Source organism: Bos javanicus, chromosome 2 (assembly GCF_032452875.1).
Source record: "Bos javanicus breed banteng chromosome 2, ARS-OSU_banteng_1.0, whole genome shotgun sequence".
Classification (NCBI taxonomy): Eukaryota; Metazoa; Chordata; class Mammalia; order Artiodactyla; family Bovidae; genus Bos; species Bos javanicus.
In genome coordinates this window covers 19,532,152-19,547,752 of record NC_083869.1, presented here as the reverse complement: position 1 = coordinate 19,547,752, position 15,601 = coordinate 19,532,152, and the positions used below count along the sequence as shown (strand labels likewise).

Below are 15,601 nucleotides of genomic sequence, written 5' to 3'. Positions count from 1 at the left end.
TGAAAACGATTGTGGAGCACAGTCCTACTGACGCACCTCCCATTTCTCTAAGTGCCGCTCTCCAGAAATGAAGTCAAAATGTAGATGACCGAGACGTCTTCAGAACAGTTGTTGGGTAATTTTATCTTTGGGTTTCCCAGGTGGCTTAGCGGTAAAGAATCCGCCTGGAGACGCAGGTTGATCCTTGGGTCAGGAAGATCCTCTGGAGAAGGAAATGGCAATTCACTAAGTATTTTTGCCTGGGAAATCCCATGGACAGCGGAGCCTTGAGGGCTACAGTCCATGGAGCTGCAAAAGAGTTGGACAGGAGTTAGCGACCAAACAATAACAATTTTATCTCTAGCAACAGAAATCTTTGGCACTACTAGGAAAATGCAAAGAAGGGCGCAATACCCAGTAACCACAAAAAGAGAACCTAGGTTGCAACTCAGCATTAGTGATTACTAGATGCATGCCTTTGGGCAACTTAAGAGTCTCCGAGTCTGTTTTCTCATTTCAGTTTTTTCAAAGCTTACTTACTTGAGATCTAGCACTGAGCACAGTGCCAGGCTCGAAGTAGGTGACGAGAAAATGATAGGAATTTGCTTTGATGGTTATAGGCAACCAATCAGTTCTGAGTTACTTTTAGTGACCGCCGCAGCGAGGGAGAGAAGAGGTGGGCCCAGGAAATGATGGCATTGGTTAGCTCGTCAGGTCCCCAGATGGTCCGAGGAGTCTGGTCCTGAGAGCTACTCCGGAGAAGACCACCCAGCGTACTAGGTCACCTCGGGGAGCGTTTGCGGTTTGGCTCCAAATCTTGCCTGACTCAGGCCGGGCCAATCCCGGGACTGCTCGAACTCACCTGCTTGACAGGTGTCAGCGGCCTGGGGTGTGACTGTGGAGGCGGGCGGCCGCGGTGGGCGGGAGCTGAGGATAAGTAGCTCCAGGCGCATGGCACCCGCCGCCCAGTCGCCGCGGTGGCTGCCGGGATGCGCCGCAGCGAATGGTCGCGCCGGGCGCCGCTCTGAGTGACCTTTCACCCGCGCCCAGCGGCCCCGGGCGGTGGCACAAGGCGGAAGCCATGGCGGAGGCGGCGGCTGCGGCGGGCGGGACGGCCGCGGGCGTGGGCTCCCGGTCCACAACGGACCGGGACCGGGACCGGGATCCGGAGCGGGACCGCGCCGGGCGGAGGCTGCGAGTTCTTTCAGGCCATCTGCTGGGCCGGCCGCAGGAAGCTCTGAGTACCAACGATTGCAAAGCGCGGAGAACCGCGGCGACCGGCACGGCGGCGCCCACTGCCACTCCCGCCGCGCAAGAGTCGGGCACCATCCCCAAGAAGCGGTGAGTGACGTCTCTGTTGAGCCAAACGCTGGTGAGGGACCAGGCCGGGCTTGTGCTGCGGAAGGGCACGGGCGAGGTGGGAAAGGAGGTGACACGGGAGGGGGGGGAGGCATTCCGGTCCCTGAAAGTGCGGACCATCTCTTTGAAGAGAGCGTAGATGACAAGCAGGATGAAATGGGTTTTGGTCACTGTTTGAGAGTAATAAACCTGAAGAACTCATATTGGGGAAGGCTTTCAGGGGACCTTTTTTCATGGATTCATAATGCCAGAAATTCATTGTCTGTCTTGAATTAATATTTAGGAAGCCAGCGTCTTCGAATATATAGAAGGGGTTTAATTATGATCCTCCAAGGAAATTAAGTTTGTACCAAATGATGGATCTCTTCAAATTCGCTCTAGCTTGGGTGTGAGGTGGCGGTTCCTGGAAGAAGGTGCAGCTGCTGGTTTCTACGGTGGATTTCTGCTTAGGGGCATGCATTGTTTGAGAGAGGAGGAAATCGAGGGATGGGAAGAAGCAATAAGTAGAAGACACTGCTAGTGACTTAGGGTGTGGTGGTAGCTACTGAGCTCTGGTGTAACCAAAAGCTGAAAGATCCTTGTTTGTGGGTGAGGTTGTTTGTAAGATATCTGAAGACTTTTTAGAGATCTGATAAGCTCTGATGCAAGCCACTAGGAAAAGCTGTTATTTGAGATGTGGCTTTGTCAGCACGGATAAACTTTGAAAGTGAAAAAAAAGTTGTTAATGTTTAATGTGTACTTTCAATGTCAGAGATTGTGCTAAATCTAATTTCTTTTACTCCTCTCCAAACTGTGAGGTAGGTGCAGTTAGCTTTCATTTTATAGATGAAGAAGTAAACAAGATTTAGAAGCCTGCTCTAGGCTTGGCAGGTTCACTGTGGCAGGTTAGTTTTCGAAATCTGGCCAAGTTGACTTTAGGGCCAAATTCTTAAACTGTACTGTTTCTGATGAATTCATTCATTAATTCAATATTCGTGAGTCCTACTACATACTCACTGTACTAAGAATGTAGAGATTTAAAAATGCAGTATTTACTGGTAAGGAACTGATAACCTAAGAAGATAAAGTTATAATACAGTATGATAAGAAAGTTAGCTGATAACCATAACAAACAGTCACTTAACCCAGTTTTGGGTATTTATTTATTAGGGCGAAGGCTTTCCAGGGTAGCGATTGCCTGAGTAAATCTCGAAGGTTGTTCTGGGAGTAGCCTGCCAATGGAGAAAAGCATTCTTAGTGAAAAAGCTGTGTTCATAGGTAAAGCAGTGAGAGGTTGACCTGCTAAGAGTTAAGTGTTGCAGGAAGAGGTGAGAATAGCTTGGGATGAGGAGCGGATAGGCTGGTCTTGTTTACAAGATTTTATGTACAGTAAAATATGATTACATTTACCTTTAGAAAGGTCACACTGGGGATTGAGTTGAAGGTTTAAGCAGTTGAGCATATGGTTTTGGGGAACATAGATTTGAGTTTGAATTTCCACTCCACAATTCCAGCTGCATGACCTTGGGCAAGTTACTTAGCCTCTCTCAGAGCTTTAGACCCCTCATCTGTGAAAATGAGGACAGTAAGTCCTGCTTTGCATTGTTGCTGTGAGAATTGAATAATGTAAAGTGATCAAGTGCTTAGTACAGTGCTGATTTCATAACCCTTCAACAAATGGGAGATGCAGTTTTGATTGAGCCCAAGAGATTTAAAAGAATAAACCATTTATTTAGAAGACTAATATCCCAATGAGAAATGCTGTGATTCTGAACTCGGGCAAAATGCTGGGAGTGGGCAATCTATTTGAAAAAGTATTAGGAGGCAGATTTTCCATAACTTGATTACTGAATGGTAGGGGAGGAAGGAATCAAGGGTCACATTCACATTCTGGCCTCTGGCTTCATTTGAAGTTATATTAGCTGTGATTGGATTTAAAACTTTAAAGTTTTCTAATGGTTTAATGTACATTTATGTCCATTCTTTTGTGTGCATGTGTGTGATTGTACATTTATATGCAGGTTCATACTCTTGAACTAAGTAGAGAGGACAAGTGTTCCTTAAAGTTGGACTTGGGGCCTTTATGGCATTCAGAGAAAAATAGTAATGTTTGGAAGGCACAATGGGGTAACAGATGAGGCTTCCCGCAGCTGAGGGTGACTGGTCTGGGAGGCCTTCTGTAGCTGCTCCATGGACTGAAGGCCCAGCTGCATGTAATCTATGCCATTAACGACCCTGGTGTTTCCTTCAGGATTAGATGTGGTAAAATCTAATCCTGTACAACTATGTTAAAGTTTGAATAATAGGATGAGGGAACACAAAACTTATATCACATGAAGTATCAAAAGCACCTTCACAAGAGTGATCTGCTCAATGTGTTTTTCATGGGACCCAGGTGTCCCTTCTACTTTCTACTGCTTAGCTGGATCTCAGTCTACCAGCACCAGAGCAGAGCCAAAAGGGAAGCAAGTGATGGAGAAGGAAGGAGCCAGTGTGTATTTCTAGTGAAGTGTGAATGTGACTGTATATTGTTATTTTGGAAGGATTTGGTCATGTATGTTATTTGTATAACTCCCTTTCTTTTATTACCTAGGATGATGTCATTGGTTGAAATTCTTTTATTTCATGGCTGGTTATCATCTTGGAATTGCAGGAGTAACTTCTTGAAACTTCATGCTTTCATTCCTCTTACAGGGTAGTCATGTATATATCAATTTACTTAACATTTATAGAGTAGTTGCTTTATGATAGATGTTGTCTTAGGTACTGGAAGTAAAGAGATAATAGTCCTTGGCCTCAAAAAATTCAATCTAGCAAGGGAGGTGTACATTCCAGCACATTTTGAGTAGAGCCAGTGTAGATACAGATGTAGCACAGAGTAAAGAAAGAGTGATATATTCTGTCTAGGGCCTCAGAAGAAGCTTTCTGAAGACGGTTTTAAAATATGGATGGCAGTGTGGCAGGTTGATTTGGTGGTGAGGAGTGTTGGTATTCCAGACAGAAGTCATGGCATATGGCAAAGCAGGAGGGCGGGAAAGTGCACCTTGTATTTAGGTAATTAGACAATTCAGTATTGGTAGAGGTGGGAGTAAGTTAAAAGAGGAGGGCGTGAGCAGGTCATGGAGGCCCTTGGCCTGTAGGTCATCAGTCCTTTCGTTCTTTCACTCATGTATGTGTGAGTGTTTGAGTGCTTACTATGCAGCATATAACAGTGAACAAAAACTCTACCCTTGTAGACTTACATTCTGTTTGGAATGGAGATAGTGTAACAGACAAGTAATACAGTATGTCAGATCATCGTGTGACATATAATGAAAAACAATGCAGCGTAGGAGGCGTGGTGATGGAGAGCCCTTAAAGGAATTAAGCTGAGAAGGGATGTGATCAGATTGGATTTGGGTTGGAGAGCAATCACTGCAGCTGCAAGGTTAAGAATGGATTGGAGAAGGATGAGGATGGGTGTGGGAAGATCCATTCAGGGAGACTGTTAAAGCAGAATACGGGAGAAATACTGAAGGATTAATTCAAGATGATGGCAATGAGAACAGAGAAGCGGATGGGTTTGCATTTTGAAAGTTGGTGCATTAGTTGATATTTAAAACCTGTTACACTTGTCACATGATCTCTTATGAGTAGATTTTAATTACTTCTATCCAAGAACATATATTTTCTTTATTTGAAGTTGTGGAGTAGAGTTTTGAGGATGATGGTTTACTTTTGGACTTCTATTTTCCTGTAAGTGCCTTATTACTCCATGAACAATTTCTTTCTGCTCTTGGTTCTGAATGCAGTTTTAGATTCCTAAAAATCATAGTAAATGTCAGCCAAATATGTGACATTTTTATGCCTTGGTTTTGAATTTTTTTCAATTTTTTTAGTTATTATAGTGTTATGAAAAAGAAGGAAAAGAACCCTTGTTCACATGTGTCCCTCCATTACCAGTAACCACTTCCCCAGTTGTAATTTTGACTACAACCTCTTGCGGTTTGCATTAGTCAAAACTGTTCTGTGGTAATTTTTATAGCAGTTGTAAACTCTTATAGTTCAGATCAAAAGAATATCTGATTAAGAAAGCTGTTAATTATGTAATTTACTTGCTCATAGTGTCATTTATATACACCATTCTTTAAAAAATAGTGTATTATTTAACATCTACAAGAACCTTGGTAGATATTTTCCAGAAGGAAAAATTTGAGTTAACTTCTTGTAAATATTTCCCAGAAGGGCATCTTGAAGCCTGTAAGAGCTGATGAATTTCTGCAACAAGGTTATTTGCACAAGTGACCTGACTTACAATTTACTGTCATTTGACAAGCTTAGAGCTTATTTTAGTAATTATGCTGAATGAAATACTTAGCCTACTTTGAGTTCCTAACTAGGAATTCTAGTAATAGTAGTAATAGAACTTTTAATTTGCTTTAATTTGCTTAAGGTATCCTGCTGAGGCGTGTACATTATCTCATTTAATTTTCACAATAGCTCTGAAAAGGAGGTGATACTATATGTATGTTACAAATGAAGAAGGAGAGACTTAGGGTAGTTGACTTGTCTAAAGTCACACAACTACAAAATAAAAGAGACAGCAATTCAACTCTGATCTGTCTTACCCCACAGGCTGCATTTCTCACCTATGCAGTATTACTGCACTTGACAGTGTTCTCTAGGGGGAAGCTACCTACTTGGTAATCATCAGGTTATTTTGTCATCTAAATTTCAAATCTTTTGTGATTGAATAGATCATGATCGTATACAGTGTCATAATTAAGACAGCATTAGTTTATATTGTACTTATATTATAAAATATGTTTTATATATTTTTATATATTATAAAATATAGATTTCATTTGGATCCTGTCAAAATGAAATTCATAATTTAAGAAAATGTTTAAAAACATAGACCAACCTGTTTCCTTTTGCAAGTGAATTTTGTTGTTTGACCTGTGAAAGAAGATGGTGTCGGGGATAAAAGGGAAAGGAGGACTGTGGGTGACCCTAGATCGGAGGAGAAAGGAGAAGAGAAGTAATGGGGGATTTACTGCCTGGGCGTAAATTAACTATCTTTGGATTATAAGTGACTGGGTGTGTATGTGTGTTAGTCACTCATTCGTGTCTGACTCTTTGCGACCCCATGGACTGTAGCCCTCCAGCCTCTTCTGTCCATGGGATTCTCCAGGCAAGGATACTGGAGTGGGTTGCCATTTCCTTCTCCACTATAAGTGAGTAAGAAACCCTGAATACTTAACCTCCATGGTTATTTGGTATGATACTTCTCTTAGATTGGAAGTATTATTTTGAGATAGACCCCATCTTCTGTATGTAGACTTCCTCTTATGTCAGGAAGTTTCTACTATAGAGCTATCACTTCCAGTCACTTAATAAACATATCTAGTAGTAAATTAAGTGATCTTCTTTTAGGCTGCAGAAAAATGAAGTTCTGTTGTAGTCAGATGAGATACTTCATGGAATGCTTTAAAAGCAAATGCTAAGAACTCCTTTTGGTTTTATTTTCTTACTCTTGAAATAAGATATTAATAATAAACTAATCTTTATCAGATTGGTATGTTAGTTTCAAATCCAAACCAAATCAAACGATTCTGAGTAGAGTTTACTCTCTTTATTTGTTGAGCTTTGCAGTAATATTTAGTTATACCTCTGTCCCACATCTGAGTTCAGAATGAATTGAGAAGTAAGATTCAGAATATAGACAGATGGAGTAAAACTGTCAGCTTTATTATCAATAAAGCTGGTTGGAGTATATGGCTTAGGTCAGGGCTGCCTAATATTTGCCCTGCATTAGTTGTGCTCAGTCACAGGTCACGCTGGACCACTGGTAAGCCTCGTACAGGGCACTGAAAGACTCGAATATAACCTCTCCATAGTGGATATATTGGAGAGGCAGGAAAAGGGCTGACCCCAGGTTCTTCGTGCCTCCTCTCAGAAGCAACTAATCGCGAAAGTCATTCTTCCCATGAGAAAGAGTGATTATATGAGGGCTAGGGAGAGGACAGGATTGTTACCTTTCTGAAGTTCCTCCACACTGGAAGCTGGAGGCTGGAGAATGGAGATTTTGCTGGAATGTTTTTGGAGAAATTGAGGGAAAGGGCTGAAAACTTTTTGGTAAATAAAAGTCTTCCACCTGCATCATTTGCTTGTGTTATCCCCACTGCCTCTTGAATATGTCATAGTGTCCTTGGTAGGGCAGTTTGGGTCCGCCAGCAGGATCTGTCTAAATAAGCCTTTCCAGGCTATCTTTCATTTCCTGATACCTACTGTGTATTCTAGCTGCATACCGGAATTATTGCTGTTCCCAGAATGTGGTCTTCCTTCCGCTTTTCTTTCTTTGATATGTTGGTGTGTCTCCAATATAGTGCACGTAGCACTGATGGTCCTGAGATAATTTTGGGGTGGTATAAACTTATCTGGATAGTTATAAATATTTGTATATATACTTATTACTTTTGTTAAACTTTATTGAATTATTACAAATTTATTCTAAAAGTAAATGCAAGAATCTTAGTTTATAGCTTACTTTTTACAAAGTGAACACATCTATCTTACTAGTATTTAGATTAAGAAACAATATTACCAGTACCCCAGAAGCCCTCTTCATGTTCATTTCCAGTGCTGCCTCCCCTCCAGGATAACTGCTACCTTGACTTTTAACACAGTGGCTTGGATTTGCTTGTTTTGGACTTAATATTAATGAAGTATTAATAATATAATGGAATCACATATGTACTCCTTTGTGTTTGGCTTTTTCCTTTCAATATTATGTTCAATATATTCACACATGTTGATGCTTCTGGTTGTATTTTGTTCATCTTCATTACTGAATAGTATTTCACTGAGTGGATACATGCCATAGGTTATTTGCTCTGGAGCTGACTGTGGCTCAGATCATGAGCTCCTTATTGCCAAATTCAGACTTAAATTGAAGGAAGTAGGGAAAACCACTAGACCATTCAGGTATGACCTAAATCAAATCCCTTATGATTATACAGTGGAAGTGAGAAATAGATTTAAGGGCCTAGATCTGATAGATAGAGTGCCTGATGAACTATGGAATGAGGTTCGTGGCATTGTACAGGAGACAGGGATCAAGACCATCCCCATGGAAAAGAAATGCAAAAAAGCAAAATGGCTGTCTGGGGAGGCCTTACAAATAGCTGTGAAAAGAAGAGAACTGAAAAGCAAAGGAGAAAAGGAAAGGTATAAGCATCTGAATGCAGAGTTCCAAAGAATAGCAAGAAGAGATAAGAAAGCCTTCTTCAGTGATCAATGCAAAGAAATAGAGGAAAACAACAGAATGGGAAAGACTAGATATATCTTAAAGAAAATTAGATATACGAAGGGAACATTTCATGCAAAGATGGGTTCGATAAAGGACAGAAACGGTATGGACCTAACAGAAGTAGAAGATACTAAGAAGAGGTGGCAAGAATACACAGAAGAACTGTACAAAAAAGATCTTCACGACCAAGATAACCACAATGATGTGATCACTCACCTGGAGCCAGACATCCTGGAATGTGAAGTCAAGTGGGCCTTAGAAAGCATCACTACGAACAAAGCTAGTGGAGGTGATAGAATTCCAGTTGAGCTATTTCAAATCCTGAAAGATGATGCTGTGAAAGTGCTGCACTCAATATGCCAGTACATTTGGAAAACTCAGCAGTGGCTACAGGACTGGAAAAGGTCAGTTTTCATTCCAATCCCAAAGAAAGGCAATGCCAAAGAATGCTCAAACTACCGAACAATTGCACTCATCTCACACACTAGTAAAGTAATGCTCAAAATTCTCCAAGCCAGGCTTCAGCAATACATGAACTGTGAGCTTCCAAGTGTTCAAGCTGGTTTTAGAAAAGGCAGAGGAACCAGAGATCAAATTGCCAACATCCGCTGGATCATGGAAAAAGCAAGAGAGTTCCAGAAAAAAAACATCTATTTCTGGTTTATTGACTATGCCAAAGCCTTGGACTGTGTGGATCACAATAAACTGTGGAAAATCCTGAAAGAGATGGGAATACCAGACCACCTGACCTGCCTCTTGAGAAACCTGTATGTAGGTCAGGAAGCAACAGTTAGAACTGGACATGGAACAACAGACTGGTTCCAAATAGGAAAAGGAGTATGTCAAGGATGTATATTGTCACCCGGCTTATTTAACTTCTATGCAGAGTACATCATGAGAAACGCTGGACTGGAAGAAGCACAAGCTGAAATCAAGATTGCTGGGAGAAATATCAATAACCTCAGATATGCAGATGACACCATCTTTATGGCAGAAAGTGAGGAGAAACTAAAAGGCCTCTTGATGAAAGTGAAAGTGGACAGTGAAAAAGTTGGCTTAAAGCTCAACATTCAGAAAATGAAGATCATGGCATCTGGTCCCATCGCTTCATGGGAAATAGATGGGGAAACAGTGGAAACAGTGTCAGACTTTATCTTTTGGGGCTCCAAAATCACTGCAGATGGTGACTGCAGCCATGAAATTAAAAGACGCTTACTCCTTGGAAGGAAAGTTATGACCAACCTAGATAGCACATTCAAAAGCAGAGACATTATTTGGCAACAAAGGTCCCTCTAGTCAAGGCTATGGTTTTTCCAGTGGTCATGTATGGATGTGAGAGTTGGACTGTGAAGAAAGCTGAGCGCTGAAGAATTGATGCTTTTGAACTGTGGTGTTGGAGAAGACTCTGAGAGTCCCTTGGACTGCAAAGAGATCCAAACAGTCCATTCTAAAGGAGATCAGTCCCGGGTGTTCTTTGGAAGGACTGATACTAAAGCTGAAACTCCAATACTTTGGCCACCTCATGCAAAGAGTTGACTCTTTGGAAAAGACTGTGATGCTGGGAGGGATTGGGGGCAGGAGGAGAAGGGGACGACAGAGGATGAGATGGCTGGATGGCATCACTGACTTGATGGACATGAGTCTGATTAAACTCCGGGAGTTGGTGATGGACAGGGAGGCCTGGCATGCTATGATTCACGGGGTCGCAAAGGATCGGACACGACTGAGTGACTGGACTGAACTGAACTGATACATTTAAGTGCCTGCTACTTTAGGTTTGAGTGGTTATTTATTTATTTACAATATGAAGTACAAGTCAACTAGTGATTTTATTGCTGTTACTATATAAAAATAGGCTGAAGTAATTAAAATAGTATTAATATATTCAATTTTCTTAAGTACATCAATTGTCCGTGGTAATAAACAAAATAATCCTAGGTACTAAATCATTCTTACAAACATATTAAATTGAATTTGTAAACACAGTGACCTTAAATATTTGCAGTGTTCAAATAAATGTAATTATGAACTTAAAAGATTTCTACCTAAAACTATAAGTCTAAGTCTGTGACTCAGTTACACATTTTAAATTTGTTACAAGTCAGTTATTCTTAGAGGCCAGATGCTGTTAAATTTTGTAAATATGTAAAAGATCGGTTTTTATTTAGCTTTCTTAAAATTATTAATATCTGACTTTGATTCTGTTAAGCATCTGTATATTAATTCTAGGTCTTTCTGTAGTTGAAGTATGCTTATTCATTAAGGAAAGCTGTTAGAGTTCTAGGTACCTGCAGTGACTTTTGACAAGGGAGTGTTGCTTCTTGAGTGAGATCATCTTCATGCTAAGAAACATACTGTATTGTATATAATATTTGGCCTTGCCAGCCTATCTCAAGTTACTAACCAGATATTTGGGCCAGGATGCTGACCAGGTTCTTGTTAGTAACTTTACTGGGACTCTCCAAACTATTATAGTTGCCATGCCAGTCACCTCATGGCATCAAGTGGGGAGTATTCATCTATCTCAGGATCTTGTAACCAAGTAATACAAATTATTTGATTTTTATATTCACAGTTTGCAACTCCCACTCCGATTGATTATGCAGTTGAATTTTGAATTTCTTCTAAAGATGTTTGAACTTTATAGCATCAAGGATATTAAATCCAGCATCAGGGATATTAAAATGACACCCACTTGAATTCTATTCTGTTGTCAACTGAAATTTTGTAAATTACTCTCCACTAGAGCTTTCTGTGATGATGTAGATGTTCTGTGGTCTGCACTGTTCAATATGGTAGCCACTAAGCACATGTGGCCATTAAGCACTTGATATGCAGCTAACGTGACTGAGGAGCCAAGTTTTAAATTTTGTATACTTTTAATTAATTTAAATTTAAATAGGCACATATAGCTAGTGATACATTGGCACAACTGTATTTTGAAACTTAACTCATTACCTGTCCTTTCTTGTTTCCAGGTGAAGTTACTGTTCTGAGTTCTCTTATTTCTCTAAGTGTTAGCCTTACTTTTGAACTTCTTCCCATTCCCCTCCCCCCCACCCCTCAACTTTTAAAAATTGAAGGATGATTGATTTAACAATGTTATATTAGCTTCAGGTATACAACATAGTGATTTGATATTTTTATATATTACAAAATGTTCCACCACGCTAAGTCTACTTACTTGTTACCGTTGTTGTTGGTTAGCCACTAAGTCATGTCCGATTCTTGGTGACCCCATGGACTGTAGCCTGCCAGGCTCCTCTGTCCGTGAGATTTCCCAGGCAAGAATACTGGTGTGGGTTGTCATTTCCTTCTCCAGGGGATCTTCCTGACCCAAGGATCAAACTACCATCTCCTGCATAGGCAGGTGGATTCTTTACTACTGAGCCACCAGGGAAGCCCTCTGTTACCATGGAAAGTTGTTACAATATTATTGACTTATAATCCTTAACTGTACATTACATCTCTGACTTATCTTTTTTATAACTGGAAGTTTGTACTTCTTAATCTCCCTCACGTATTTCACTTAATCTCCCCAACCCCCTTCCCCTTGGTAGCCATTGCCAGTTTGTTCTCTGTATGAATGAGTCTCATTTTTTCTATTTTATGTTTGTTCATTTGTTTTGTTTTTAGATCCCACATATAAGTGAAATCATACAGTATTTGTCTTTCTCAGTCTGACTTATTTCACATAGCATAGTTCCCTCTAGGCCCATCCGTGTTGTCACAAGCAGCAAGACTTCATTCTGTTTTTAATGGCCAAGTTGACCAGTAATATTCCATTGCGTGTATGCCATATATTTTCCTTTCTTCTTCTTTCTTTTCTTTTCTTTTTTTTTTTTTTAAGAAAAATACGTATTTTATTTCCTTATTTGTTGTATTGCTTCTTGGTTTCAGCACACTGGATCTCTGTTGTGCGTATGGACTCCCTGTTTGTGTTGCGCAGGCCCAGTGGTTGTGGCTCTTGGACCCTGGAGTGCTCAGGCTCAGTAGATGCAGGGCGTGGTCTCAGTTGCTCAGGGGCGTATGGGATCTTAGTTCCCCAACCAGAGATTGAACCCACCCACATCCCCTGCATCACAAGGTGGCTTCTTAACCACTGGACCACCAGGGAAGTCCTCATATATTTTATCACCTCTTCACCTATTGATAGACACTTCCGTATCTCGGGTTTTGTAAATAATGCTACAGGAAGACCCGCTGGAAAAGGACACGCAGTCCACTCCAGTATTCTTGCCTGGAGAATCCCATGGACAGAGGAGTCTGGTGGCTACAGTCAAGGATGTCACAAAGGAGTCAAAGACAACTTAGTGACTAACAACAACAGCAATGTACTTACTACCATTTTGTTCATTGTTTTGGGGGTGTTTTTGGTAGTTTGTTTTTCCTTTCTTCTTTTTGCTCTCCTCTCTTGTGATTTGATGATTGTCTTTAGTGTTACTTCAGATTCCTTTCTCTTTTGTGTGTGTATCTATTACAAATTTTTGGTTTGAGGTTCCTGTGAGATTTATTTGTTTGTGTTTGGTTATACTGGGTCTTTGTTGCAGCATGGGCTCCTCATTGTGGTGTGCAGGCTTCCTTGGTTGCTGCACACAGGCTTTTCTAGTTGGAGCATTCAGCCTCTCTACTTAGGGCACACGGCCTCAGTAGTTGTGGCACGTGGGCGCTGAAGTGTACATGGTCAGCAGCTGACGTGGGTTTCTCTGATTGTGGTGCATGGCTTAGTTACCCTGTGGCATGTGGAATCTTAGTTCCCCAACGGGAGATGGAACCTACGCCCTCTTATTAGAAGGTAGATTCTTAATCACTGGACCACCAGGGAAATCCCCCATGAGACACATATATAGCAATCATTTATACTTGGTGATTTTAAGTTGTTGGTCTCTGAATTTCAAATGTATTTTAACAGTTCTGCGATTTTACCGCCTCCCCCATTTTTAATTTTGACATCATATGTTATTCTTTTTGTGGATACACACTGTAATGTAGATACAGATGATTTTTGCTACTTTTGTCTTTTAACCTTTTGGTTAGCTTTATAAGTGGTTGATCTACTATCTTTACTGTATAATTGCCTTTACCAACGAGGTTTTTCCTTTTGCATTGAATACTTTGCTTTTTTTTTTTTTTCCTGGCCATGCCACATGGCATGAAGGATCTTAGTTCCCCAACCAGGAGTTGAGCCCATCACCTTGCAGTGGAAACACAGAATCTTAACTGCTGGACTGCCAGAGAAGGCCCAGTGCTTTTCGTGTTTCTAGTTGTGGCCTTTAATTTTCTGCTTAGAGAAGTTCCTTTAACATTTCTTACAAAGCTGGTATCATGGTGCTAAACTCGTACCTTTTTGCTTGTTTGTAAAATTATTAGTCTCTCTTTCAAATCTGAATGAAAGGTTTTTCAGGGAGAGTATTCTTGGTCTAGGTTTTCTCCTTTTATCACTTTAAATATGTATCATACCATTGCCTTCTGGCCTGTAGAGTTTCTACTGAAAAGTAGATACTGATAGCTTTATGGGAGTTCCTCTGTCCATAACTTATTGCTTTCCCCTTGCTGTTTTTTTTTTAATATTCTCTCTTCTTTAGTTTTAATTTTTGCCATTTTAATTACAGTGGGTCTTGGCATAGTCCTTTTTGGTTTGGTCATATTTGGGACTGTCTGTGCTTCCTAAACCTGAATATTTGTTTCCTGTCCCAGGTTAGGGAAGTTTTGAATATATTCTGTGCCCCTTTCTGTCTTCAGAGACAGCTATAATGCGATGTTAGTACACTTGATCGGAGAAGGCGATGGCACCCCACTCCAGTACTCTTGCCTGGAAAACCCCATGGACGGAGGAGCCTGGTGGGCTGCAGTCCATGGGGTCGCTGAGGGTCGGATACGACTGAGCGACTTCACTTTCACTTTTCAGTTTCATGCATTGGAGAAGGAAATGGCAACCCACTCCAGTGATCTTGCCTAGAGAATCCCAGGGACGGCGGAGCCTGGTGGACTGCCGTCTATGGGGTCGCACAGAGTCGGACACAACTGAAGCAACTTAGCAGCAGCAGCAGCAGTACACCTGATATTGTTCTAGAGATCTCTTAAATAAACTGCACTCTTTTTTTTTTTTTTTTTATGCTTTTTTCTTCTTTCTGTTCAGCTTAGGTGATTTCCACTGCTCTGTCTTGTAGTTTGTTGATCTGTTCCTCTGTATTGATTCTAGTGTACTTTAAAATTTTAGTTATTGTATGTTTTTATTTCTGGTTCTTTGTTTTCTCTTTGTTAAACTTTTCACTGTGTTCATTCTTCTAAGTTTGTTGAGCATTTATATGATCATTACCTTGAACCTTATTGAGTAGATTGCTTATCTCCACTTTGTTTAGTTCTTCTGGGATTTCAACTTGTTACTTTGTTTGAATATATTCTCTGTTTCCTTTTTCTGCCTCATTCCTGTGCAGCCCGCTGTGTATTGGCCTCAGAAGTCCTTGGGCTGGTGCCTGTCCACTGGTTGTACTAGCCCCAAGTGCCAGTATGCTAGAGGGAGGAATCCAGAATGGCACTTTGCAGTGCTGTTGTTTTCGTGGTAGAATGAGCTATCAAAATATTGCACCAGTGTCTGTTCCCAGGGCAAGTCCCAGTTGTCTCCTACCTCTCCCAGGAAGCTTTGCCAAGATTAGCAAGCAGGTCTAACCCAAGTCTGCTTTCAAATTTCTGCCTGTGTGCTGGGACTAAGAGTGTGTGAGACTTTGCATGCGCCCCTCGAGAGTGGAGTCTCTGTTCCTATCGCCCTCCAGCTGTCCTGTGTGCAAGTCCCACTGGCTTTCCAAGCCAGCCATCCTGGGGGCTCGTTTTCCCAGCGCAGGGCCCCAGGCTGGGAAGTCCAATGTGGGCCCCAAACCCCTCAGGCCTTGAGGAGGACCTCTCCGTGGATTCCATTATCCTTCTGATCATGGATTGCCTGTCTGGGCTTGTGGGTCTTGAGTATAAAATGTCTCTGCCCCACTTACCTGTCTT

At 41.3% G+C, this 15,601-nt stretch overlaps 1 protein-coding gene across 7 annotated transcripts in view; it reads left to right on the top strand.

The window, feature by feature from the left end:
* The first annotated feature begins 1,036 nt into the window (after positions 1 to 1,036).
* The window catches only part of AGPS (alkylglycerone phosphate synthase), a 134,168-nt gene continuing 119,603 nt past the window's right edge, over positions 1,037 to 15,601 (top strand). For 6 of the 7 annotated variants that reach the window (XR_009739801.1, XR_009739797.1, XR_009739807.1 and 3 more), the window contains exon 1: positions 1,038 to 1,320. Coding sequence is in view for 4 of the 7 variants with exons in the window: in XM_061434399.1 (XP_061290383.1) it covers positions 1,061 to 1,320 (260 nt within the window). In the remaining 3 variants the exon portion in view is untranslated. Of the gene's footprint in view, positions 1,321 to 15,601 lie in introns of all 7 variants that reach the window. The other variant, XM_061434403.1, reaches the window with a different exon arrangement.